At 42.8% G+C, this 27,864-nt stretch overlaps 3 protein-coding genes across 4 annotated transcripts; 2 read left to right on the top strand and 1 right to left on the bottom strand.

Moving 5' to 3' along the window:
* Positions 1–3,389: 3,389 nt before the first annotated feature.
* LOC133888090 (stearoyl-[acyl-carrier-protein] 9-desaturase 5, chloroplastic) lies at positions 3,390–6,742 on the top strand. The gene is made up of 3 exons (XM_062328204.1): positions 3,390–3,611; positions 5,042–5,543; positions 5,909–6,742. Exons 1-3 carry the CDS (start codon positions 3,499–3,501, stop codon positions 6,467–6,469), a joined length of 1,176 nt encoding a protein of 391 aa, XP_062184188.1. The 5' UTR covers positions 3,390–3,498; the 3' UTR covers positions 6,470–6,742.
* Positions 6,743–6,994: 252 nt separating this feature from the next.
* On the bottom strand, positions 6,995–18,533 carry LOC133888089 (uncharacterized). Its single transcript, XM_062328203.1, has 12 exons — positions 18,377–18,533; positions 18,163–18,259; positions 17,996–18,059; positions 17,569–17,670; positions 17,419–17,483; positions 16,325–16,423; positions 15,996–16,063; positions 8,964–9,180; positions 8,776–8,831; positions 8,420–8,527; positions 7,689–7,872; positions 6,995–7,288 (listed from the first exon to the last, which is right to left on the bottom strand). Exons 1-12 carry the CDS (start codon positions 18,445–18,447, stop codon positions 7,166–7,168), a joined length of 1,254 nt encoding a protein of 417 aa, XP_062184187.1. The 5' UTR covers positions 18,448–18,533; the 3' UTR covers positions 6,995–7,165.
* Positions 18,534–18,626: 93 nt separating this feature from the next.
* On the top strand, positions 18,627–21,491 carry LOC133888087 (violaxanthin de-epoxidase, chloroplastic). 2 transcript variants are annotated; one of them, XM_062328202.1, is made up of 6 exons: positions 18,627–18,758; positions 19,185–19,374; positions 19,464–19,630; positions 20,032–20,128; positions 20,214–20,605; positions 20,680–21,491. In XM_062328202.1, exons 2-6 carry the CDS (start codon positions 19,195–19,197, stop codon positions 21,191–21,193), a joined length of 1,350 nt encoding a protein of 449 aa, XP_062184186.1. In that variant the 5' UTR covers positions 18,627–18,758; positions 19,185–19,194; the 3' UTR covers positions 21,194–21,491. The 2 variants fall into 2 exon arrangements, with proteins under 2 accessions (XP_062184186.1, XP_062184185.1); XM_062328201.1 differs by lacking the exon at positions 18,627–18,758 and adding an exon at positions 18,811–19,038.
* Positions 21,492–27,864: the final 6,373 nt, after the last annotated feature.

Below are 27,864 nucleotides of genomic sequence, written 5' to 3'. Positions count from 1 at the left end.
TACTTCCAAGTCTACAATTACTGCTACTATCAGCATTCCAAAATAGTTGCCACTGCTGACAAATTACTATTAAAATTTTGAAGAACAACAAATTTTAAATATGTAATTAGGCAAAATGAGAATGGCATTGTTAGATTAGGCAAGCTACCAAAGATACTTCAAGAATATATGTATTTGTTAAAAAATTATAGTCAAAGTTTGAACAGCAAAATCATAAGTGACAATTATTTTAAACGGAGGAACATGGTTCCAAAATTCGTTGAAAATGGGTTGAATATCACGAAATTGGTCAATTCGGTCTGCACTGAATTTTAAGTTTGACAAGTTTTTGAATTTGAATTCAAAAAATTAGAAAAAATGACAAAAAATTCTTAAAATACTATAGGCAATTCTGAACTTATGTGAATTTTTTTCAAAAATAATTTCCTTTGCATCATATTTCATGGAGAGGAAATTAAAAAAAAAGAAAAAAAGAAAATATTAACATGCAAACACATATTTTTTATGTGTAGGGTGTACCTTAAGAGGATCTATAAAATAGTTTTTTATTAATTTCTCCATAATTTTTACAAAGTTCACAAGCATAAAGTGAACATGTTAAGAAAAAAACACTGTAATTAACTTCTTCATGTCTACCATTATTTTTTCCTACAAAAATCATTGTTTAAGTAAAATAATAAATGTGGTTTCACTAATTTTAGGGGTGTGATGGATTAGTTATGAATTAATCTAGTTGCAACACATTTACTCAATCCTGTATGTTATAATAATTATTTCATGATTTCATGTATTTTTATAAGATATAGGATCATGTAAGAAGACTTCAAAAATTGGTTTCATGATTTTTGGATTAACAAATAATTAACTATGCATTTAACTAGGTTTATCAAATAAATTTTCTCATAGAAAATATACAACTTTTTTCATGAGTATAAATAATTTTATCATGTAGATCATATTACAAAGAAACCAACAAAATTTGTTTCACTTTATTTGAAGCTTAGATAAATTAGTCTTGGATTTTACAGATTGAGATATTTTTCTGATTTCTCTTGAACTTTACTGAAATTCGATAAAATTAAATAGTTTTTGATGGAATTCGAGTAATTTTTTACCATAAATGAAATGGCGGTTTGTTTTTGACAGAATTCGATTGGTTTTCGTAGGAATTCGAGCGATTACCAAATGATCGATTTGACCGGATTTTGCCTCGGTCAAACCACTTTGATCAATTGAATTCGATCAAATTCTCACCGAATTTTGACCGTATTTTACAATATTCATAAATTTCAGAAATTCGTTGGACTCTGGGTTTCGAATGTTAAATGAATTTATGTAACTTATGGAGAAGTAGTAGAGTATATAAATATTTGCTGAACACTGAGATAACCAAGCGGCCGGACCACTGCATGGAAACAGCTCTGTACTGCCGAGTAGGTTATGTCGGCCCTTGAATGTGTGTACTTGGCAATGGTTCTGGAAGCTTCCGGCCTATTGGAATGATGAATGAATTATGAATGTGCCACCCTCTTGCAGCAAAAATAGGTGCAATCCAACCATCTGTGGAGCCCAGCTGTGTACTCCTCCTTGCTATAGGTGCAATCTACTACCTAAGACTTGCGGCCCTTAATGCATGGCAGTTGCATCTTGACTTCAACATTTTTTTCAGAATTTTCTTTTTGCTTGTTTAACGCCTGTATATGAGTGTGAAATCTTGTTGGAGATATTTTAGCTAGAGAGCTGGAGCTAAGCTTACCTAATTTGTAGGAGTATCACCTATTCAAACGTCCGAAGAGAAATGAATATATGCCGTCCAATAGAGGGAAAATTCCTTTTTATACCATCAGTTGTGTTAATGATATGTAAGATTTATATCCACATGTTATGGATGCAAGTACCGTAGCAAATGTTTCATCTTTTTTGTGTAATTTACAAAAGATTAGAACATTGTTCTTCGTGGTATCTTGAAGTTGAATCTTGATGTTGAATATATTTCACAACATCTGCTAAACAGAGCATGGATAGATCTTAACAAGTCTTAATATTATTATAAGAGCTGGTGCGTATTTGATGTGACTATTACTCTAACATTGGTCTTGATGGTTTTCTGTTGCTATGGTATTTCTTTAAAGAATAACTGCCAATAAAACTGCGAAGGACTCTTAGCGATCAATAACTATTACTCCCTCTATTATTTTATCAAAGCTGGCTATGTGAAAATTATATATATATATATATAGTTTTAAGAAGTAGTAGTCAAAGTTACGTTTGAAAGATAAAAAAAAGCAACAAGAACATAGGTAGTATATGACGCAAGCATGACAATATATGATTACTTATATCCCCGTGGCAGCCAAAGCTCCGAAATCACGTTTTATCTTTCCCTCTCTATTGCTTTAGTGGAGAATCACATTTTTTTTCCTATTGCTTTAGTCACATTCAATTGTTCTGCACAATCAGGGGCAGGTAGGGGGTGCACAGGACACCGGGTTGTTTTTGTTTTTCAGGAATTCATTATGTATATTAGATCCATATGACACATCCTGTCTGAGCAAATAGGATATCTGGACGGATTGAACATGCGTAGTTATATGTACGGGACATCCGGTTATTTTGGTTTTGGATCTGCTACTGTGTACAATATGATATATGGTGGCATGATTTGTACCACGCTAATTTTTTTTAATAGAAGCATACACACTTGGTTACAAAGGGACTGAAAGCGCCTTCAAAGATGAGCGCTGAGACTCGAACCCGATCACCCACCCGAGAGCTAATTTCATCACTCACGTCAACAATACACATGGTTTATTAGTACATCCACATGTGAATATTGCGCTCTGTGGCATTAATGTCACTACTAACACGCCCTGTCTCGCTATGGTCACATGTTACTACTAGCAATTAGGGGCTACGCAAATATAAGTCAACGACAAAATAAATCAAGTACATGATATTTGTTCACTGCCAGAAGCAAGGATCTCAATTTCATTTTATATTTTCTGGTGAAAAGATCAAAATTCATAAAATTTTATCGAAATTTCGTCATCTACTATGTGGATCCCATATGCAAGTGATAGAAAACTCCGAATTAGATATTTTATTTCTCTTCTAAATTTCCAAAATTTGCTAAAATTCATCAAAATTTTGATAAAATTTTAATCCCTGGTCATCAATTTGCTAATCTAAGCAGCCGGCCCCGAAATCGTTGAGCGCACGCTATTTTCCACAGATGGGCCCGTGAGATCAATATTTTTCAATGCTCGCCACCAAAAGAGGTTGGACTGGAAGATGCAGTGCGGTCAAAAAATTTCTCACTGAAAATATATATAAAAACGCAATGACGAAAAAAAAAATCATCGAAGACAATAAAAAAGCCCCTTTTAATAGCCGACCTCGCCGTCCCGAGAAACACAAATCCCGGGCTCTGCGGCAGAGAGCATCCTCCGCGTCGAGATCCTTGCCTGAGCAGGCAGGAGGCGGTGGTGAGGAGTCATCATGGCGTTGAGGGCGTCTCCCGCGTCGCAGGGGGCAGTGGCGCGGCCGTCGTGCGCGCGGAGGAGGGGCAATGGGGCGTCGCCGGTGGTGGCCATGGCGTCCACCATCAACAGGTGGGCGGATCCTTCGTGGGCTCCTTCGTATCTTACCTCCTTGATGAGCTTGTGTTCTTCTTGTCTGATCCGGGGTGGTGAGCCGGTTCTTGGAAATGGTTGGTTGTTGGGAACCATGATCTTTGGGTTGGCGAGATCCTTGATCTGGGTTGGGCAAAAGACAGAAGATGCTGCCTTAGTCCTACGGATCAAATCAAATAATTACAAAAAGATTCATCTTTTGCGTTTGATTTGCAATCTGGGTTGGGCAAAGATGCCACCTTACGTTTCGTTTCTCCCCATTGTTCCTGTCAAGATCCAGTGTTTTAGTAGTTTGGAAATATTTGTGCTTGGGTTGTTTTGTCATCTCTGTGGTGATAGTTTGGAAATATTTGTGCTTGGGTTGTTTTGTCATCTCTGTGGTGATAATTTGGAAATATTTGTGCTTGGGTTGTTTTGTCATCTCTGTGGTGATTCTCCTTAGACTCCCGATGGCTGATCCACTTGGTGGCTCTTCGTTTCTTCTTGTGATCTGGATATCCGCCCCTGGTTTGGTGATCTAGACCGTGTGTATCTGTACGGATGCCATGCAGAAAGTAGCTGACTTATCTGAACTTGTCAAATCTGTTAATGGTGATAGAGTGGCCGTGAATTTAAGAACTGATTATATTCTAGTGGTTCCCTTTTAATGCTATATCTGAATTTACTAGTTTAATAACTGAAACCTTACTCTGTCCATTCCTAAATAACAAATTTGTTGTTTTAGGGTGTATGCAGCAAGGCTTATCCAACTTTTGCTCAAATTTAACTACGTTTAGATTCACGACATCACTGATATGCATCAAGGATACTTCTGAAATATAAATGATGAAATTGTTGAATGCATTGGAAATACTGAAACAGTCAAGAACAACAGTTAAATTGGGAAGGGAAGGGGTATGTGATTAAGAAATTAACGATGAATTGATAAAGGTGTATGGCTTATTATGAAGTGCAATATAACATTTTTTCAGTGATGGATTTTGGTCGCGCTTTACTTGATCAGATTATCCATCAAGCTACACTGGATAATTCCTGTAAAAATCCTATAATTATGGCATCAGCACTTTAGCGCACTCAAATCTAATGCCACTAATGATTGCTGCATCAGAGCTGTCCTGTTTTAGGCTAAATGGTAAACTCTATTTGAGCTAAACTGTCTATTAGACATAAGAAGCCTTTCCTCACCATAGTGTGAAAAGTTATTTCATTGTGCTACATGGGATCTCTGAATGGGTGAAGTGAATTTCTTGGCCACTGTAAATTTGCTGCAAGATAGTCTACTGTGAGTTGCACACATTGTTGCAAGATAGTCGATCTCTACTGAATAGATTACCTTGCCAACTACTTTCTTCTCCGATGTGCAATGCTCCTTTTCTGTTTTTCTGACTACTTTATGCTGCTTTTCCTAGGGTCAAAACTGTCAAAGAACCCTATACTCCTCCACGAGAGGTGCACCTTCAAGTTACCCATTCACTACCAGCCCAAAAGCGGGAGATTTTCGATTCACTTCAGTCTTGGGCCAAGGATAACCTATTGAACCTCCTGAAGCCAGTTGAGAAGTCATGGCAGCCACAGGACTTCCTACCTGAGCCTTCTTCTGATGGATTTTATGATGAAGTTAAAGAACTGAGGGAGCGGGCAAAGGAAATACCTGATGAATACTTTGTTTGCTTAGTTGGTGACATGGTTACCGAGGAAGCCCTACCTACCTACCAAACAATGCTCAACACCCTTGATGGAGTTCGAGATGAAACTGGTGCAAGTCCAACCACTTGGGCTGTTTGGACGAGAGCTTGGACAGCTGAAGAGAACAGGCATGGTGATCTTCTTAATAAGTACATGTACCTTACTGGACGGGTTGACATGAAACAAATTGAGAAGACTATACAGTATCTGATTGGTTCTGGAATGGTAAGAGCCATTATACACCTTTGAGGACATTGGTACCTGATTTTCCCTTTCCTATTGTTGTTTGAATGTCGGTTGCTAACTTGGGTAACTGTACAACTGATATTACCGTCATTGAGAACTAATGATTTGTTCAATGAATCTTGAAGTCACCAACTTTCTCAAAAGTAACACTTGAAAGTAAGAAATAATTTGTAGCTTTTAATCAATCATAAGGGTCACAAATGTTCTAAAATATAACATGTGCAAGCAATATATATGTGCTATTGAATTGCAAAGCATTGAAAAAGGGTTTTAATGTGCAGCTGCTGTTTTGGATACTTGGTTTGATTGAACATGGCCATGAGCCTAATATCTTTCTTATGCAGGATCCTGGAACTGAGAATAATCCCTACTTGGGTTTCCTTTACACATCATTCCAAGAGAGAGCAACGTTTATATCTCATGGCAATACAGCAAGGCATGCCAAGGAGTATGGAGATCTTAAGCTGGCTCAGATCTGTGGTACAATAGCAGCTGACGAAAAGCGCCATGAGACAGCATACACCAAGATAGTCGAGAAGCTGTTTGAGATTGATCCTGACTATACAGTGCTTGCATTTGCTGACATGATGAGGAAGAAGATCACAATGCCTGCTCATCTCATGTATGATGGCAAGGACGACAATCTGTTTGAACACTTTAGTGCGGTGGCGCAGAGGCTGGGCGTCTACACTGCTAAAGACTACGCTGACATCCTTGAGTTCTTGGTCCAGAGGTGGAAAGTTGCGAGCCTCACTGGGCTGTCCGGAGAAGGGAGACGAGCGCAGGATTTCGTCTGTACATTGGCACCAAGAATCAGGCGGTTGGACGAAAGAGCGCAAGCAAGGGCGAAGCAAGGACCGGTCATTCCTTTCAGCTGGATTTATGACCGCAAAGTGCGACTTTAATCAAGAACTGTAGGCGATGAGACTACATCCTATAACAGCATATCGTTTGAGTTCCGGGGTTCTATGTAAGAAAGAAACAGCCTCTAGGTTATCTAGCAGGGTAGAATTCAGTTACTTATCGTGGATCACGCTCGCTCTAAGTATATTGTCTGTTATCTTTAAATTTTGATGACAGCCAGACAGCGTGAGCCTGGTGATTTGTGCTACCCTGAACCTGTATGTCTCAGAGATTGTTCTCATTGAATCGTGATCTGATATCGTCTTTACATGTTAGTTTGTGTTGTGTACCGTGTTTACATTTCCAAACTTTTGCGCAATTGCCCCTTGCAAAAAGTAATGGAAAAAAGGACATCAGTGCAGAAGTTTTGTCAACATTTTCAAGTTAATGTAAACTTTCCTGTATCCCAGTTGAGGAACGGGAAATTGAGAAATGGCGTGCAAGTTGTATCGTAAGATGGGCTAAATGCCCAGTACGTCCCAGTGTCCACAGATCAAGATTACCACTTGCCGCGCATGACATCCTGATGTTCAGTACTCGGTACTCATTTTCTTCATGCATACACATTACCGAATGGAAACAACATGTGAACTACAAGATCACCCGAGATTGAAGATGCGAAATCCCAAAACCAAAATATTTCGGTACTCAATTACTGCCATCAAGGTGATGGAATGACAAGAACCCAGGGCACGAACCTAACTAGACATGGTAGCGGAACGGAGCTCTGACTGCATCTCTCGGACAAGGATATCTTCAACAGCATCGATAAATCTTACAAGATGTCGGCGAGTCTCAAGCTCCAACCCATTGGCCAGTTCCTAGCACCAAAATACCAAGAACATCGAGCATCTTAGTAGTCATTTTAAAGAAGCAAAGGCGATAGTGCAGCAAACAATGCATCACGCTTCACGCATGCCTCCCATAATTGACCCTCAACATTAGAGCACATGCATGCCATTAGGGTGAGATGACACACCAAACTTAACGCTGTCATAACATTTGATAATTGTATTTTGCAGTAATCAGGTTACACCAGGTTGATCTACCAGCTGTTTCCAAAAGACCACGGTACCCAAACAAACACCCCAGCTTTCATTTTCTAGGCTAAATAAAGACAACGGTACCCAAACAAACACCCCAGCTTTAAATTCAGTTTCCTCATAGCTCACTGATCAAAATACAAGCATGTGTTTCAGTCATGAGGCAACCATTTTTTACCTTGGCTTTGCAAAGCAAACTGAAAGTTATATGCATTTGCTGGTTCCCTGAATTGCGGATTGAGATTAACTTCAAACCATTGGAAGACAGTGGCCAATCTCCAGATATCTTTATCAAGGCATCAATACCACCAACCAAGTGAGCTACAATTGTGTCATCTTTGTCAACGTACTCAAAAGAATGTCTGGAAGAACAGAATGTGGTCGGTTTAAGTTGAATACAAAAGACCATATGATATCCATGCTATCAACCAAGGATTATTTCAAGCCACAGTTTGTATGTACTGCATAAGTCTCGCTTCAACATTGTTGCGTACTTTTGTAAATTAGCTATTATCAAGTCAAGAATAGTCACTACAGCAAAATAATTTGTGGTGTATGTACAATAACACTGAAATCTGATTATTCGCATCATAATCAGAAAGGAATTGGACCATGAGGGTGTAAAGAGGAAAAACTCAAAAAAGAATGCCAAATAAATAATGTTGCTCTAATATGAAACAAGTCACAGTCAAATAATGACAAATTGCAAGCAGTAAAATGCCTATATTGCAAACTGCAAACCCAGAAACAAGTTCAGAGAGCATGTTTATCTTGCGATTACCAATTTCAAATACAGTTACATATTCACAAACTACCAATAAATTATTACCAGTTCCAAGAACAGTTCGATATATACAAACTCCGAAAAAAACTATTAATGCAATGCTAGCATATGGACGATAACATCACCTGGAATTATTAGCGTCGTTCACCAATGATCGTCTTAGAGTGTTGATAATAATTTGGTGTTGAAATTGCCGAATCAGCCATCCCAAGGATGGAGCAGAAGTGATCTCTCTACAAAAACAATTAAAAAAATTTGGGTAAGAATACATGAAGGAACGAGAAAAGAAGGGGAGTAGAATAGCACTGGCAAATCCATGCTTTCTGAATAATATATACAAATAACACAAGAAAAAAGGAAAGTAACATTTAATGCTACCTCTGGTAAAATGTAAAACAGTTGTACCTCTTACCCTTAACATAAGTTATATCTTATTTCAATAAGCAATCTTGATAAGGTATAAGGTTAAACTCCATCGTACCTGGAGGACTTGAGCCTCTCAATCAATTTATCTACACACACATCACTGGGAAAGATCTGAAAATCCCAAAAGATACTCAGACAAAATAAAGTCAACATAGTTTAAGTAGACTTCAAAGTGCAGAAAAAAAAATTGTAGTAGTTATCAAGACAAAACACTGTAAGAGAGAATAAAAAAAATTAGATCACCTGTACTTTCTTTGGTTCCATATTTCCATCAACTTCTATCAGCAACTCATGGTTTGAAACAAATGATTCATCAACAGAACAATCCAACAGTTGTCCATAAATTAGATAGTCCGGTGTCAGTATAGGTGCCTTCAAGGACACCCTGAGACAGTTGTCTTTAAAGTCTAAGACCTTTGCTTCGGATAACATAGATTCCAATTGCCACCATGTTTTAACACTGATATATAGAGGTAGAGATGTCAAAGAAATTCATGCGTTCAAAGAACAGTAAACGTAAACACATAAATATAGGATATCTGCAGTGGTCACAACATTACTTAAAAATTTAGCAGAGCAATTGAAGATTATGATCACTTGTTCTATGGTTGCCAGTTTAGTCAGTGTTGTTGGGACCTCCTGGGCATTCAATGGAATCATTCTATTCAGATCTGGGATATAGGGTATGTTTGGTTTTCTTGCCCACCATTGCCTAGCCTTGTCTAGCGAGGCTAGAGGAAAAGCAAGCATGCTTGGTTCCTTTGATTGGTTTAAAGTTGGGCAACGTGGGGTAGGATTTCCTTGCTTTTGAGAGCCAAATTGGCTCTCCTCCCCTAGCAAGGTTTGCCTTGCCAAACCATGCCAAGCTAGGCTAGTGAGCAAGGAAACCAAACATGCCCATAATTGAAGGAATCAGTGATTGTTCATCCTAACAAAATGGTCACCAAAGAAACTCTGGGATGCTGGCACATTAGGTTACAGAGAAATAGGTGCATCTTTGAAAGGGGCTGCCAAAATAAGCATTGATGGAAGAGGTTGGTGTTGGTTGACATGAATTGCTAAGGAAAGAGCTACTAGAAAATTCTCGTCGCATCTTCTAAACTGACTTCAGACCAATCTTGCTAATTAACAATTTTTTATCATCGATATGTGTGTAGGAAGATTAGATCCATTATTATCCTGGTCTTGTTGACCTCTGTTTTTTTTTCATTTTTGATCTTTGCAGACCTTTTGTTAATTATTGTCCTTACTATTATATATATTCCAGTAGGGCTCCCCTACTGCTCTCATCAAAAAGAAAATGATTGGATAGAATTGGATAAGGATGATGACTAAGATTACAACTAATCGACCATGCACATATAATTCGAAGGAATGAACATTCAACATGAGAACAGCAACCAGGAAACTGAATGACTTGACTGATCATGAGTTCTTGAAACCAGAGGATGAATATGTGCAGAGCAGAAAACTGATCATTAGTGCACTAACAAAATCAAGCTTGCATAGCCATGGCTAAACATGCATTTATTGAATACAGATGAGCAGTGTGTTGGAACAAGAAGTCCTTGCAAAAGATTTCGGATGCTGAAAGTGAGAATGAAAGGAGATGAATGTAAAGTTTTTGTACACTCAAAAAGCAAACTATTGTCCATTGCATGGGTCAATCCCAAAGCATTTGTAGATGGTAGTGAGCTTGACCAACGTGCATTATAATGTTCAAGAAGACAAGTACGGAAACAAAAAATAATAATGTTTCCATTTTCTAAAACAGAAAAAATAGCAAAGTTACTTGTTCTGTTAAACATCACAAAGAAATGTAAACTCACTTTAGACTTCAAGCATCACACAAATACAATATAGAATCTAAGAAACTTAACAGGTATAACTGTAGAGAGATAGAATTGGGGGAAACACCACACACCCAATGGGGGGGTGACCTCTCGTATATATAGCCAATGTGGCTTGGAGTACAAGTATACAAACTCCTAAACTAGGAAAGGAATATCCTATACAAGAAAGACTATAATTAGCCTAGCTATGTACGGCTGTACTAGACATATATGTCTAACACCCGCCCGCAGTCGCAGCGGGAGAGTCTCGGACGTAAAGACTGGACTTAAACTCGTTGAAGAGCTGCACAGGCAAGCCTTTGGTCATGATATCCGCGAACTGATGGGAAGACGGGACATGAAGCACGCGCACTTGTCCCAAGGCAACCTTCTCGCGGACGAAGTGAATGTCGATCTCGATATGCTTGGTGCGGCGGTGATGAACGGGATTGGCTGCCATGTAGACAGCACTCACGTTGTCGCAGTAGACGACCGTCGCAGAAGGAATCGAGACGTGAAGCTCCTCAAGGAGCTGCCGCAACCAGCAACATTCAGCAACAGCGTGGGCCACGGCCCGGTATTCAGCCTCCGCGCTGGACCGAGAGACCGTGGTCTGTCTCTTGGAGGACCAAGAGATGAGATTGTCGCCGAGGTAGACGCAGTAGCCCGAAGTGGAGCGCCGAGAGTCAGGACATCCCGCCCAATCCGCATCCGAGTATGCGGTGAGAGACTGAACGGGGCCGACGCCCAGGTGAAGACCGGAGGAGAGCGTGCCCTTCAAATAGCGCAAGATCCGCTTGAGCAAGGCCAGATGGGGCTCGCGCGGGTCATGCATGAAGAGGCACACCTACTGAACCGCGTATGCCAGATCAGGGCGGGTCAGCGTGATGTACTGGAGGGCACCAGCGATGCTCCTGTACGTGGAGGGGTCGGCGACTGGAGCACCATCGGTCGCGGAGATCTTGGCGTGAGTGTCAACAGGAGTCGACGTGGAGTGACACTCAGCCATGCCTGCACGCTGAAGAAGCTCGATGGCGTACTGTCGCTGAGATAAGAAGATCCCAGCGGAGGAGCGCTCAACGGAGATGTTGAGGAAGTGGTGGAGATCCCCAAGATCCGTCATGGCGAACTCGGAGTGAAGCCGGTCAATGATGCGCTGGAGAAAAACTGGCGAAGAGGCGGTGAGGATGATGTCGTCGACGTACAGCAGCAAGTAGGCCATATCCCCACCCTCTTTGTACACAAAGAGTGAGACATCTGAGACGGAGGCAGTGAACCCGAGCTGGCGAATGTACGAGGCGAACCGCTGGTACCAAGCTCGCGGTGCCTGCTTCAGGCCGTAGAGAGAGCGCTGAAGGAGGCAAACATGGTCAGGGGCCGCTGGATCGACGAAGCCAGGCGGCTGCTGACAGTAGACTGTCTCCTCAAGATGACCGTGAAGAAAGGCGTTCTTCACGTCCAGCTGTCGAATCGGCCAGGAACGGGAAGCGGCGATGCTCAGAACAGCCCGAATAGTCGGTGGTTTGACCACCGGGCTGAAGGTCTCGTCATAGTCGATGCCGTACTGCTGGGAGAAGCCGCGGACCACCCAGCGCGCCTTATGGCGAGCAAGAGTACCATCGGAGTGGTACTTATGCTTGAAGATCCACTTTCCGGAAACGACGTTGGCGCCAGCGGGCCGCGGGACAAGGCGCCAGGTGCCGTTGTCGATCAGCGCCTTGTACTCGTCAGCCATGGCCGCCCGCCAGTTGGGGTCCGCCAACCCACTGCGGTAATTCGCCGGAATTGGCGAAGGAGTCGTAGCAGACAGGTTCCTGTATGACACACGCTGGATCGTCCCAGTCTGTGTGCGCGTCACCGGACGGGACGGTGCTGGAACAGCGGCCGTAGCAGGTGCTGCTGGAGGTGCTGGCGCAGGTGGAGGCCCAGCAGGAGACTGGGGCACACGAGTCGGCTGGCGCCTGCTGTAGACCCGAAGAGGCTGGACAGACCGGGAGGCGACCGCTGGACTAGGTGCCGGTGTCGATGGCGAAGCCCCCGACCCAGAGCTGCTCGGAGCAGCAGCCCCTGCGTCGTCGATCGATCCTGACGGGGGCACAAGACCACACCCGCCCGGAGCAGGAGCATCCAAAGCGCTGGATGGGGGTACAGAACCACACCCACCAGAGGAGAAGATGCCGGGTAGGGGCACAGGACCAAGCCTACCAGGCGAGGAGACATCGAGGCTTGGTGGGGGCACAGGACCACGCCCACCAAGTGAAGACCGCGGGGGCTCACGTAGAGCATCCACGGGAGAGGAGCCACCAGCTGCATGATCAGTAAAACAAGGTGCAATATCCAAGTCGCGACCAAGAAGAAAATCAAAGGAACTGGAGGGAGTAGGAGAGTCACGGGCGAATGGAAAACTGAGCTCATCAAAGACAACATGACGAGAAATAATAATCCGGCGCGTGGAGAGGTCCAGGCAACGATACCCCTTGTGAGCAGAAGGGTATCCTAAGAAGACACAGGCGGTAGAACGTGGCGCAAGCTTATGCGGAGACGTGGCCTGTAGGTTAGGGTAACAGAGACATCCAAAGACGCGTAAGTGCTCATAGGAGGGGGGGTTTTTGTACAAACGGGTGTACGGTACCTCATTGCGGATGGAGGATGAGGGTCGTCGGTTAAGCAAGTATGTGGCAGCTTCGAGGGCCTCAGCCCAGTACTTGGGCGGCATGGACGCATGAAGAAGCAAGGTACGCACTGAGTTGTTGAGGGTACGAAGAACACGTTCAGCCTTACCATTCTGTGGTGAAGTGTAAGGACAAGAAAGATGAAAAACAATGCCGTGGGCAGCAAGGAGATGATCCATGGCATGGTTAACAAATTCTGTCCCATTATCAGCCTGGAAGCATTTAATAGTAGAACTGAACTGTGTGCGAACGTAGGGAATAAAATCAGCAATGTGTTGACGAACCTCAGACTTGTGCTTGAGGGGAAACGTCCAGCAAAAATGAGTGAAGTCATCTAGTAAAACCAAGTAATAGGAATAGCCAGAAATACTAGTAACCGGGGAGGTCCAGACATCACAATGAACTATCTCAAAAGGGGAAACAGTATGAGAAGTAGATGAGCTAAACGGTAGACGAGCATGTTTGCCAAGCTGACAGGCATGACAAAGAGTGCGGTCTACTTTATTACAGGAAATCAACTTGTTTTTCTTGAGACTAGCTAAGACTGCTGGACCGGGATGACCAAGACGATGATGCCACACGGAGGAGGAGGCTGCAAGGAGGGCGCTGGCAATGGATTGGGCGGCTGGTGAGAGAGTGTAGAGGTCGCCCGAGCTATTGCAGCGAAGAATCACGCGCCCCGTCCTGTGTTCCTTGACAGAGAAACCAAAAGCGTCAAATTCGATAGAACCACCATTATCGCGGGTAAACTGGCGAACAGATAGTAAATTACGAACTATGGAGGGAGCGACAAGGATGTTGTTCAAGATGAATTTAGCGGAATTAATGTCAAGGATCGAGGAGCCGCGGGTCGTGACAGGGATACGTGCACCATTGCCTACTATGATCGAAGAATCAGCAACCGGAAGGCGAGAGTTAAGTATACCTTCAGAAGAGTGCATATGTGTAGAGGCACCAGTGTCCATCACCCAGGCGTCGCCTTGCAGCGACATGTGCTGCAGCGCCGCCATGAGGCCCGCTGTGTCGAAGTACTGGGGCCCCCTGGCTGCTGGTCGCTCACCGCGGTGTGGGCCTGCGGGGCGGACCCAAGAAGGCCCGGAGCGCCGCGCTGCTGGCCACCACCTCCACCGCGCCATGCCTGTCCGCCTCCACCAGAGCTGCTGCTGCCGCTGGCCTGTCCAGGCTGCTGGCCCCACGGATTGATGCAAATCCATGGGCCAGCAGGGTTGGGTGCACGGGTCTGCTGCTGTTGTTGATTGCCGCCGCCGCCCTTGCGGAAGTAGGACTTCTTGCGCTTCTGCTGGCCACCGCCGCCCTGCTGCTTCCCCTGCTGCTGCTGGACCAGGAATTGCTGAGGAGATGACGTGCAGGAGTAGCAGGAGGATGCACAGCCGGAGGACGACAAGGAGGATGTGGAGGAGGCGTGGAGGGCAGTGGAGTTCGCCAGCTTGGCCTCCTCAGCCAGCCGCAGTTCCTTGAGCGCGAGCATATCAAGGGCGCCGGCGAAGTCCATGGTGGCGTCACCGGCGATGATGTCACAGGTGTTGCTGAAGCGGGGATTGGTGCCGCGAAGGAGGTTGAGCACCATGGTGGGATCGTCAACAGGCTTGCCGACATCACGGAGGCGATCGGCCGCCTTCTTCATCTCCTGACCGTAGGCCTCGACGGACAGATCGCCCTGAGATAGGGTCATGAAGGCCTGACTCAGGAAGATGGCGCGCGGCGCCTTGTTCGCCTCGAAGCGGGCGGTGATGGCAGCCCAATGCTTGCGTGCCGTCGGATCGGGAGTCATGATGAAATCGTGGACGGCGTCGGAGACGGTGCCGTAGATCCAAGAGCGGACACAGCAGTCCTCCTGCAGCCAAGCCGGCGTGAGGGGGTCGGGAGGCTCCGTCCCGTCGATGTGGGTCTGCAGCCCGAAGGTGCCACACAGGGCCTCGAAGCAGGCCTTCCACTTGGAGAAATTGTCCGCGCGGAGGTCGAGCTTCATCGGGACGTAGGACTGCACAGAGATCGTGGCGTAAGGGAGCGCCATGGGGAGAACGATCTGTGCAGCAGGAACGTCGTCGCCGAGCAGGAGAGAGAATCCGGCGGAGGAATCGGAGTCGCTGTCACCGGCGGAGGAGTCCACGTGGGTGACCGTGGACATGCAGGGGTCCTGCGCAGCCGGAGGAGAGGCAGCGCAGGATGTTGTTGCCACGCCCTAGGTCAGGCGGCGGCGTTTGGTGGGTGGAGAGGCAGCGGAAGGGAAGGCACAGAATCAGGGATACCCCGGACTCGTGATACCATGTAGAGAGATAGAATTGGGGGAAACACCACACACCCAATGGGGGGGTGACCTCTCGTATATATAGCCAATGTGGCTTGGAGTACAAGTATACAAACTCCTAAACTAGGAAAGGAATATCCTATACAAGAAAGACTATAATTAGCCTAGCTATGTACGGCTGTACTAGACATATATGTCTAACAATAACCAATGAAATTAGTAACATTAAGTTGAAGTAGCAAATATCACAGGTAATCCAGAAAAAAGTGATTATAGAATCACAATTCTCATCGCAACGAATACACGATTATTTGATATTCAAGTAGTAATACCGAATAATACTATTCTCATCGCAGTGAACAAATGGTGATAGGAAATTCATTATTTTCCTAAGGTGTGGAAATTCATTATTTTCCTAAGGTGTGTTTAACTATTTTCAGAACAATCAATTCATATTCCATAGATTAAGATGCATGCGAACTTTGGTCCCTTGGTTCCTTACCATTGCAGATTTTGTAACAATTTAAGGCCCACATCACTTTTTCCTACTTGGTGATCAAGTTCCAACACCTACAAAATAAATCAAGGAGTCTGTTCAACAATGCAATGCATGCAACAGCTTTGTATGAGTGCCTCCCATATGCTTTTGTGCGGTTTTTGTTTAGGGATGGGGATCTCTTCAACAAAGAGTATAGAATCTATCCTCCACAAGTTGTACTATGCAAAACTTTCGATTCACTTGTCTCCCATTTAGTGAATTAACTTTTTTAGCATAGACATCACGATGTTAGGAAAGTGGAAAAATGTAAATCGTAAAACATATAAGCGCACCTCATACTTGTAGTCCTTGTCAACATTGCTTTGATTTCTGCATGAATCAGTTGAGTCTGACAACCCAGCAACGGGAGTTCCTTCCAAATGGCTCAAACCCTACATCATTATGAACGGAAGATTTTATATGTATTTCAGCTGAACCAAAACTGATCCTTGGAAGTAAAAAGAGAATGAGAACTTTTATTTTGAAGCGAGAAACAACAAAAGAATTTTCCATTGGACTTAGGTTCAAGAGAAGTTGAATTCAGCGAATGCTATATTTTTACTTTCATCCTTTGACGGTAATTTTATTGAGTTTGGTCCATGAATTCTCCGCTCCGTTAGTTTTCTTTCCTAAAAGTAGTTTGTCTGACAGAACCTCAAAGATACAGTATACTCTTTGTTAGATGGATACTTCTGAGGTTTCTCTGTACCCTAAGTTCGGGTTTATATCGCCAATAGCCCAATAGGGTAGCTGGAGTGTGGCAATTTTGATGATACTATCAGCAAGTTCCACATCAGAGGCATCCAACCATCCAATCTGATGTGCGAACAGCAAAGATAGCACAAGGTAGTATAGTTGTATGTAAGTACAAGATGTCCACTACTTGAGGTTAAAATTGTATAGCGTAGTCAGCCATACATGAGATTCAATCAGAAAAAATGACAAAGACGAGAATCAACACAATACGATTTCAGGATTAGAACAGATTGGGTCCATATTCAACTACTGCGATGTTTTGAGATTAATAACTTCTTGTATGGAAATTATGTTTTAGCCACTCATTGAATAATTATTCAGGAAGAAAATAAAGATGATAAAACACTATTTTAATTAAAAAGGAAATATTTTGATATATGGTATTAGTTTGTATTTAACTTTTTAGAGTGCAATAAATTAACAAATTGGCCAAGGGTATTATGCTGGTAATATCTTATAAAGTAAAGGAAAAGCATGTTGTGTTAAAAGTTGAAACATTCTGACACTGCCATCATCATGTGTGACTTGTTTTAAACAAAAAATATATATTTACTCCAAGAGAATGGTTGTGAATCAATTTTTCCTCTACACATAGCAAGAGCAATGCTGAAACAAGAACAGCAGAACCAACATTTGAATCAAGCTTCCACAATGAAGACTCCAGTGCTTCAATATCAGCATCCAGCTGAATCATATCTGAATAACATAGAGTTAATAACTGATTCAGCAGACTAGTGCCAACTAGCAGGAGCTTAAGCACGGTTTACTTCAGAAAACCAACCATTGTCCGCTGTCTCTCCAACGACACCAATCTCATCAAATAACTTCTGGTTCTTCTCCTCTGCCAAGCTTACCTCCTTTCTCAACCATTCCAGGTATGCATCTGGAGACAATAAGGATGATATCATACAACTCAAAGAACCCACTTGGAAGCAAAGGAAACAAAAAAAGTAACGTCTTCAGTCATAGGAGCAATTATACTGAACAATTCCGCAACCACAATAAGGAACACAATTTAAAAGAAATGAATTATCTATTGCACATAAGAGCATCTAAAACGTGAGAGATCAATCTTAATGTCCGAATCCAGGAGTTTCTTCCTGTTTATAATTATAGCAAAGTAGGTTCCTTGGAGATCAATTGATAATGCCCCAAAGAAGCAGCTACAAATGATCAAACCAGCAATAATGCAAGGCCGCCAAGCTTACCGAGATCATCGGTTGCGATGGCGGCGGCGTTCGAGTCCCACTCGTCCACCGCTTGTAAAGCCACCTAACCCACATCCCACAGGGAACAAACATGCCAAACAATTAGACCACCGAAATGGTAACCAAAACCCTAGCATTTGGCACCAACCCGAAAGAGTAAGCCCCACCTCGTACTCGAAACCCAAACCCGGCACCGCGTCCGCCTCCTCCGCCGCCGGAGCCTCCTCCCCTCCCCTCCGCGACTGCGAGAGCTGCTCCAACCGGCTGAAACGAATACACACAAAAGAGGAAATAAAAATAAAAATAAAAAACTTGAGGAACCAGATCCGCTGAGACGAAGCAGAACGGAGCAGCCAGCTCCTCGCGGGGATGGGAGCGCACCTCCGGATGGCGGCCGCATCGAGGGGCGCGTCGGGGTCCTGCGCGGGGTCTAGGGCTAGAGCCTCCGCCATGGCCGCAGGGCAACTCCTCTCTCTCTCCCTCTCCCGCCTAGAAAATTTTGGTTGCGAAACGGGGGTGGGGCGTTGGAGAGAGAAACCAAGAAAGCGAATTTAACGGCTGCGATTTTGCGGATCCTAACCCCACGGCCCGGACCCGTCTGGGCTTAGCGGGCCCCGGTTGCCCGCGCCGATAAGCACCCGCGGCGCCACGCCACGCGCGGTCCTGGTGCTCCGCGCCACACTTCCGCTCCCCTTCTATCCTCCTCCTATCTCCTCCTCCTCCTCCTCGAGCGCATCCTTGGCGCCGCGGCAGCCCAGCGCAGGTTCGGTTCTTGGCTCGCCCTCCCCTCCTCCCTGGCCGGTTCTTGATCTCTCCCTGCCACGCCTTCTCGTTCTGCCGCTTCGTGCTTACCAATTAGCGTCTCTGGTTTCTTCTCTTGGGCGCGCTATGCTATGAGCTGCTGAGCAAGCAGTAATCTGGAAGTCGGGGAGAGGGGGGAGAGGAGAGAATGAGTTTATCTGAGGTGTCCGGTGATCCACTAGAGCTGCTCCTCCGTTTGGGCGTGCATTTCTCGGTTACATGGTTAAATTTTTCATAGGAAGGTTTGCATGATTAATCATACTTGAGAGAGCGGTTTCTAGTGCCCGGAATTTGTACTAATGTTTCTGCAGAAAGAGCATGAGTCCCGTCGAAAATTCTGTTCAGCTTCGATTTCGGTATACTGATTTTTTTTCCTATTGGAATGCAGATTCAGAGACATGATGTCGCGGCACTGCACAAATCGCGTCTTTATAACAAGAGGTTCCAACATCCTTCAAGGTCCCAAATCTAGACGTACAGCCAGTAGGAGTCGCAGCACCGTCAGATATAACCGGTGCTGCGTCAGAGCTAATCTATGGAGGATCGGTCACCTTCATGTCAAAATTACTCCTTCCGAGGTGATTTATGATTGCCCGTCAGTTGATGCCGAGGCGTTTTACCTCTTCTTATACAGCTAAGAACAGCACGATTTTGCCTCTGCCAACAGATTATTGCAGTATTGCAAGCGTCAGATGTTTTCAGTAGTATCAAGAAATGGGGCAAGGTGCAATTGGTCGCCATGACAGGGCTGATGGCATGTGCTGTTCTAGTAGTCCCTTCTGCTGATGCTGTTGATGCTCTCAAGACATGCACTTGCCTGCTAAAGGAATGCAGGTGAGTCTTCAAAATCATGTGGCAACACATTTGACATTTTCAAGCTATGTGCATCGACATTATCAGTATAGTGACATAGATACTCTTGGATTTGCTTGATCCATCTTTACAGTCTTTATCTGCAGCATGGAGTCCACATTGCTCGTCCATTCTAATAAGAAATCATTTTTTGAAACTAAGATCATACTGTCTAAGAGTCCTCTTTCGTAAGTTTCATTGCAGGATTAGTTGATTGAACTCCAATGACAGCACTGATTTCACATTGCATCTTGATTCAGTAGTAGTTGACATTGAAACTAAGAGTTCTCGCTCATAAGCTTGTCATCTTGTGCACAAGAATAAACTTATTGGATTGGTTCAGTTCACATGTCCATTACCCAATTAAAATGACTTCTTTTCAGAATAGAGCTGGCCAAATGCATATCCAACCCTTCATGTGCAGCAAACATAGCATGTTTGCAGACTTGCAATAATCGACCTGACGAGACGGATTGCCAGGTTATTGCCAAATTTTCAGAAACCATCAGTTCAATTAAATTCCTCAGAAGAATAAGCCATTTTTATGCCTTTTATCATCTGACAGATCAAATGTGGGGATCTGTTCGAGAACAGGGTAGTCGATGAATTCAATGAGTGTGCAGTTTCACGGAAGAAATGTGTCCCAAAAAAGTCTGATATCGGCGAGTTCCCAGTCCCTGATCCATCTGCCCTTGTCAAGAACTTCAATATGGCAGATTTTAATGGCAAGTGGTACATATCAAGTGGCCTGAATCCTACTTTTGACGCATTTGATTGCCAGCTTCACGAGTTTCATGTCGAGGGAGACAAACTTATCGGAAACATAACATGGAGAATCCGCACCCCCGACACTGGTTTCTTCACCAGGTCGACTGTGCAGCGGTTTGTGCAGGACCCATCACAACCCGCAATACTCTATAACCATGATAATGAGTACCTGCACTATCAAGATGACTGGTAAATGCCTTGTTTCTTTTTTATATACCGTTGCTATTTCCGTGCTTCAGATTTCTCAACTGAAGTTTTTTTAGGTATATTATCTCATCCAAGGTTGAGAACAAGGAAGATGACTACATTTTTGTGTATTACCGTGGAAGAAATGACGCATGGGATGGATATGGTGGAGCCGTTGTGTACACAAGAAGTAAAGTTGTACCTGAAACAATAGTGCCTGAGCTAGAAAGGGCAGCAAAAAGCGTAGGTCGGGACTTCTCCACATTCATCAGGACCGACAACACCTGCGGTCCTGAGCCTCCTCTTGTGGAGAGAATCGAGAAAACCGTCGAGGAGGGAGAGAAGACCATCATCAAGGAGGTGGAGGAGATCGAAGGGGAGATCGAGGGGGAGGTCGAGGAGCTGGAGAGAGAGGAGGTGACATTGTTTCAGAGGTTGGCAGAAGGTCTCATGGAGTTGAAACAGGACGTGATGAACTTCTTGCAAGGGCTGAGCAAGGAAGAGATGGAGCTGTTGGATCAGCTGAACATGGAAGCAACTGAAGTTGAGAAAGTTTTCAGTCGTTCACTGCCACTGAGGAAGCTAAGGTAGCTCTAGTAGCAACTCCAGCCTGCAAAGAGAACTTCGAGAAGAGCATTGCAATCAGGTAGTGATCGAAGTTGATTGTTTCTGCCGAGGCAGTACCTACAGTAACATATTGTTGAACAGACAGCAAACATTTCGAATCCCCAAAAGTTTTCCTGTGGTCACAATATATTCCCATATTCTACTTGTAATTTTTAAAGCATCAACAAGTATGTAACTTTCTGCCCAGAAAAAAACAACTCTAGAATTTTATGCAACTTTTCCTAATATGCTTGGGATTATAATATACTATCACTTTTTGTGAGGATAAAGTTAATTTATTTTGCTATTTTATGGAAATTTAAGTTCTTAAGTTGTGTAAAATGCAAACTATATTGAAATGTTATCTTAAATTCACATATCTCCTAATTCAAGTAACCTTCTGTTAAATAGAGGCTGTCTAGAAAAGCTGATGATATTCAAAATCACTATTAGACAGATCCCAATCACAATCAGAAACTGTGGTAAGAGGATCAACAAATAAAATTTTGTTAATATGCTCTTCCAAACAACCTGAATATTGATTTTCTAACAATGGTGTGCACTATGCAATCGGGGAGCAGGTGTTGATCACTTAAAATCATCTTAGATCACCATTAGCCCTAAAACAGACACATCTTGATTGTGGAAGTGTGAGTATATACCGGCATTCGGAGATGCCATCAAATGAAGTTGTAGGGTGTGATCGTGTCGGTGAAGTCATGGATGAGATTGATGTATCGTTGTTGGAGCTTGCGTGTAGTCGATGTAGTGGTGGTCGGCTCGGTGAAGACGAAGGTGGCGCAGAGGAGCTCGATGTAGTTGCAACAACGCTATGGTGTGGACGACGGCGGCAGCCTTCACTCCACTGCAGCGCCCAGATGATCGGTCTAGGGTTTAGGCGTGTAGGGGTGTGCGTTAGCTACGTGAGATCGATAACCCACGAGCCTCGGCATAACCCCCTTTATATTATGGCGTTGTGTGGAACGGGACTGTAACCAATAGGTTGGTTTGGCCCTCGATCAGGGCACGTGAGAGAAAACAGACTCTCCCTCTTTCTTGGTCACGTTAAGGAACACATTAAAACATAAGGCCGGGATCAATTCCAACATTCTTCCCCTTGATCGTAAGGCTAATACCATAAGCTTGTTCTTAATGAAATAGCACATCAAGACAAAAGCATAACAGGGGCTAATTAAATACCACTGAAACCTAAGTACCTATAGTGTACCACTCTATCTCGAAATGAAAATTCATTATTTCTAATGAGAGTTGGTTTGCATTATGGTCCTCTTATCCAGAATCATAGGCTTTCTAGTAAATACATGCCAACAACATGATCACGAAAGATATAGGGTGGTAAGCCTTTAGTGAGCGGATCCACAAGCATTGACTTAGTACTTATATGCTTGACACTTATTATTTGAACCTAGCTTCTATCTTTCACAACATGATACTTAATGTCGATGTGTTTGACAGTACCACTCGACTTGTTGTTACTCGTGTAGAAAACTATGGGTTGATTGTCGCAGTATAACATAAGTGGTTTTGAAATGTTATCGACCACTCTTAATCCCGAGATAAAGTTTTTTAGCCATACAGCCTACCCAGTAGCGTCATAACATGCTACAAACTTAGTTTGCATCATTGACGATGTCGTAAGTGTCTGTTTGGAGCTTTTCCACGAGATAGCTCCTCCACGAGGGTGAAGATATAACCTGATGTGGATTTCTTAGTATCCACACACCCCACAAAGTCTGCATCCGAATAACCAACAACTTCAAGGTTATCGAATTTTCTAAATATGAGCATTTAGTTCTTAGTGTCTTACAAATAGCGAAGGACTTCCTTAACAGCTTTTCAGTGATCCGGTCCTATATTTGACTGATATCAGCCAAGCATCCTGGTCACGAAAGCTAAGTCAAGGCGCGTACATGCTTGAGCATACATAATACTTCCGACAGCTGAAGCATAAGGAACCAACTTTATCTAATCAGCTTCATACTGGTTCCTCAGATATTGAAATGTCCCAAACTTATCGCCCTTAACAATAGGAGCAGACGTGGCAAAGCACTTATACATACAGTACTCTATCAATGTACGTCTTTTGAGACAAACCTAATACTCCTTTGGACCGATGTCGGTGAATTTCAATGTCAAGAAAATAAGAGGCTTCACCGAGATCCTTCATATCAAAATTAGAGTAAAAAAAATCTCTTAGTCTCAAATAACATATCCTTATCGCTGCTAGCCAATAAGATATCATCCACATAAATAACTAAGATGGTGATTTTTTTCCCTTTAAACTTTACATAAATGCAGTTATCAATTTCATTTTCTTTAAAGCCAAAATTTCTAATGACTTTATCAAACTTGAGAAACCACTACATAGACGCTTGCTTTAGATGATAAATTGATTTCTTAAGGCGACATCTCAAATGTTCCTTGCCTTTCATAACAAAACCTTCCGGTTGAGTCATGTAAATATTATCTTCTAAGTCACGATTAAGGAATGTCGTCTTTACGTCCATCTAATGTAGCTCTAAATCATAATGCGCTACAAATGTTATAATTATTCTAAAAGAATCTTTACTTGATACAGGAGAGAAAGTTTCATTATAGTCGATCTCTTCTCTTTGCGAGAAGCCCTTAGTTACGAGCCTCGCTTTAAACATTTCGATGTTCCCCTTAGAGTCATACTTTGTTCTTTGTTTACCTATTTACAGCCTACTGTTTTGACTCCGTCGGGGATTTCTACTAGGTCACACACATCATTATCACTCATAGACTTTAATTCGTCCTTTATGGCATTAAGCCACTCAGGTGAATGCTCACTTACCATGGCTTCTTTATACGAGTTGGGATCTTCTGCCTTCCTTATATCATTAACATCTTCATTCATGTAGACAACGTAATCATTCGAGATGGCATATCTCCTGTCACGATGTGATCTCCTGATCGGTCCATTAGGCACTGCAAGATCAGGACTGGGTACCATAGGGGATCGCTAAGACTCATCGTTAGGTGTATCATTAGGAATTTTAGAGACCTAAACAGGAGGTGCACTGACATTAGTTTCTACTGAAGGTGCAACTACCTGGGGCATAGGGATGTAGGGCTCTTGGATTAGTGGTGCAGGAACGTAAACCCGCTTCTCCTCGAGATCAACTTTCCTGGGCTTCAGATCTCCGTTCTCAAGAAAAATAGCATGTCTTATTTCTACAAACTTAGTGATCCTATCTGGACAGTAAAAGCGATATCCCTTTGACCTATTGGGATACCTGATAAGTAACAACTAACTATCTTAGGATCTAACTTCCCAATGTGTGAATTAAAAAGTTTAGCTTCAGCTACATAGCCCCACACTTGTAAATACTTCAAAGAGGGTTTTCTCCTAGTCCATAATTCATAAGGTATTTTTGGAACTAGTTTATTGGGAACCTGATTAAAAATGTGTGTGGCTGTCTTAAGTGTCTCCATTCATAATCCAATTGGTAAACCAGAATACCTAAGCATACTTTGCACCATGTCCATAAGCGTGCAGTTGCGTCTCTCAGCTACCCGTTCTGTTGAGGTTCGTCAGGTGTAGAATATTGGACTACTATGTCATTTTCCTGAAAGAATCTAGCAAAAGGACCATGGATTTGCTCGTAAGGGGCATGTCTCCCATAATACTCTCCCCCGTGATCTGATCTCACTACTTTAATCTTTAGATTGTGCTAATTTTCTACCTCAACCTTAAATATCTTAAATTTGTCGAGAGACTCAGATCGATCCTTAATGGCACTACTACTAACATTATTTTCAAATGCAGGTGGTAACTCTTTTTACAGGCGTTTAGCGTACCCGCCTGTGATTGAAGGCCTATGGAAATGAACTATTTTTATAGGTGCAAAAAAGACTGCCTGTGAAAACCTATTACCACGGGCGGTTTACTTAAGGAACCATCTGCGAAAATCGGTCCCCGAATCGATATGGAAAAAAAAATTGGACCGACCAGGCATCCCCCCTCCACGCAGCCGTGATGTCGCAGATCACAAGTCACGTGTTTTTTTTTGCACAAAATACACATGTGTGTGGTTCTTGGCACTCGAACTTAAAACCTCTCAGCTCGCTCGAACCCTCCTCGCCATCCCACCACAGAACTACTACTGAACGCAATAGCATATGCATTCCTTTTGATATCTTCTATCCGAAACTTCAAACGATAATTTGAGCATCTAAATGACTTCAAATGAAAAACATTTCAACTACAAAGTTGTAGATCTCGTCGAGAGATACAATTTTCATATAAAGTTTATCCTCATCTGACTTCATATGAAAAAGTTATGATTTTTTTACAATAAACTGACATCTATTTTCAGAGACGGTTCCTTATGTGAACCGCCTGAGAAAACGGTCATTTTCATAGGCTTCGCATAAGGAACTGCCTCTGAAAATAACTATTACCATAAACGGTTACTTATATGAACCGCCTGTGTGAATCATCCCATTTCTACAGACGTTTCATATAAGGAACTGCATGTGGTAATGACCTTTACACACGCAGCTTTTTATGTCACCCGCCTCTGAAAATGGCTCAGGTGGTTTGCCATATGACTCACCTGTGGAAAGACAGACTGGGTGTCTAAAAAATAGTTTTTGTAGTAGGGTGGGGTAGATATAGTCGTAATAGGAGAAATCATTAGTGAAGTTAATGAATGAATCAAAATCGTCCACCGATGTCACGTGAAAAGGACTGCAGATATCCGTATGAATTAATTCTAATAATCTAGTGCTCCGAGTGGCCCTCTTCTTTATTTGCTTAACTTATTTTTCCTTTAATGCAATCTATGCAGTGGTTAGAGTCGGAGAAGTCTAATGGTTGAAGAACCTCTTCCTTAATGACGCTCCATTCTCCCCTCTCAAAATGTGGCCTAAATGACAATGTCACAGTTTCCAAGAAGTCTTATTAATTGTAATTCTCTTTCTCTTATGGCTTACATCACAGACATTCATAGATACAGATGATTTATTAAGAGAAAGCATGTAAAGTTTATCTTGTCGGATGGCAAGACCAATAACATCTGAATTAAACTTAACAATACACTTATTATCTCCAAAATTACAATGAAAAATATTATCATCTAACATCAAAACTGAAATGAGATTCCTCCTCATGATAGGAACATAAACTATATTATTCAGTCTAAGAGTGAAGCCACTATCAAGAACTAATGGAAGGGATCCAATAGCTTCAACTTCAGCTTCCTTCCCATTAGTCACTCTAAGACTTCGCTCTCCCTTTCCTAATGTTCTCATGATAAGGAATCCATGTAAGGAGTTGTTAACGTGTACAGTGGCATCTGAGTCAATCCACCAAGAATTAAGGGAAAAATCAGCATAAAGAGATTCATCAATGCATGTTATTAAATCATTATCCTTCTTTGCGAGCCATTTTAGGAAATCAACACAGTCCTTTTGGTGGTGGTCCTTATTGTGGTAGAAGTAGCATCCGTCATCCTTAGGTTCTTGAGAGTCTGTAGCAAAAGGCGCAGGTGCCTTGTCGTGCTTAGTGACGAAATGCAATTTCTTCTTAGAGTTGAAATATCCTTAGAATTTCCTTTTGTCTGAGGTTGCTAACTTAATTAATAAAATCTTTCTTTTCAACCCTCAGCCTCTCTTCCTCTTGGACACACATTGCGATCAAGTCGTTCATGGTCTATTTCTCCTTCTGAGTATTGTAGTTAATCTTAAAGTGAGAACACTCAGGAGGGAGACAGGCCATAATGAAATGGACAAGAAAACCATCAGAGATTTTCATTTCCATGCTCTTGAATTTGGCAGCCATGTCTATCATCATCATGATGTGTTCTCTTATACCGCCAGATCCATAATTGTACTTAGTGTTGAGGAGCTTCTGAATGAATATACTGGCATAAACCTGGAAGGTGCCTTTGAATTACTCCTCCACAGATGCCAAGTACGTCTTAGCCTTTTTTGAGATTGGGATTGCTCCCCTTATAGCTTCTGATATCGAGTTCCTCATTATCATAAGAGACATGCGGTTCGACCGCTCCCACTTCTCAGAAAGAGCATCATAAGTTTTCTTTAGTTCATCATAATTCTCCACACCAATGACGGGAGCAGTGGGAGCATCAACCCTAAGTGCATAGTCAAGGTCTAAAACTCTAAGAACAACAGTCACTTTAGCTTTCCAAGCAGGAAAGTTATTTCCCATAAGTTGCTATATGCCCTCAATTGTGACGGTAACAGAGGAAGTGTTAAGAGCTGGAGAGAAAAATTGAGCCATATTAGAAAATCTACTATAAATAAATAATTTGCACGAAAATAACACTATGTTGGCCTGATTAAAATCATGCAAAAATTAAAACTCTAATCCGCATCATCGTTGGGTAAAAAATGGAAAAGAATTTGAATGAACACATAACGTGGTGCATAATTGCAGTCAACTTTGGTCATAAGGTAATTATGAACCAACATAAATTGACTGTAAAATTCTCTGGAAAAATCTTTCCATTGGTTCCAAATCGTCTAGAGAATTAAATCATAATTTAGTGCATAAAACATTATTATTTCAGGTTGTACAAATTAATATATCTGATGCATAAATTGAAAAACATTAATACTCAATGGATAAATCATTAAAAGAAAAAGGC

The sequence above is a fragment of the Phragmites australis genome, chromosome 13 (genome assembly GCF_958298935.1).
Source record: "Phragmites australis chromosome 13, lpPhrAust1.1, whole genome shotgun sequence".
In the NCBI taxonomy this organism is placed as follows: Eukaryota; Viridiplantae; Streptophyta; class Magnoliopsida; order Poales; family Poaceae; genus Phragmites; species Phragmites australis.
The sequence above is the reverse complement of the archived record's forward strand: the minus strand, read 5'-3'. Positions and strand labels throughout refer to the sequence as shown.

Coding starts and splice junctions, on each gene's coding strand:
- LOC133888090 (XM_062328204.1), top strand. CDS start 3,499: ATGGCGTTGAGGGCGTCTCCCGCGTCGCAGGGGGCAGTGGCGCGGCCG. Junction 3,612..5,041: donor ATGGCGTCCACCATCAACAG/GTGGGCGGATCC, acceptor TGCTTTTCCTAG/GGTCAAAACTGTCAAAGAAC. Junction 5,544..5,908: donor ATCTGATTGGTTCTGGAATG/GTAAGAGCCATT, acceptor TTTCTTATGCAG/GATCCTGGAACTGAGAATAA.
- LOC133888089 (XM_062328203.1), bottom strand. CDS start 18,447: ATGGCGGAGGCTCTAGCCCTAGACCCCGCGCAGGACCCCGACGCGCCC. Junction 8,832..8,963: donor TGGAACCAAAGAAAGTACAG/GTGATCTAATTT, acceptor TGGGATTTTCAG/ATCTTTCCCAGTGATGTGTG. Junction 7,289..7,688: donor GTTTGCTTTGCAAAGCCAAG/GTAAAAAATGGT, acceptor TTTTGGTGCTAG/GAACTGGCCAATGGGTTGGA.
- LOC133888087 (XM_062328201.1), top strand. CDS start 19,016: ATGGTTAAATTTTTCATAGGAAG. Junction 20,129..20,213: donor CTGACGAGACGGATTGCCAG/GTTATTGCCAAA, acceptor ATCATCTGACAG/ATCAAATGTGGGGATCTGTT. Junction 20,606..20,679: donor CTGCACTATCAAGATGACTG/GTAAATGCCTTG, acceptor AAGTTTTTTTAG/GTATATTATCTCATCCAAGG.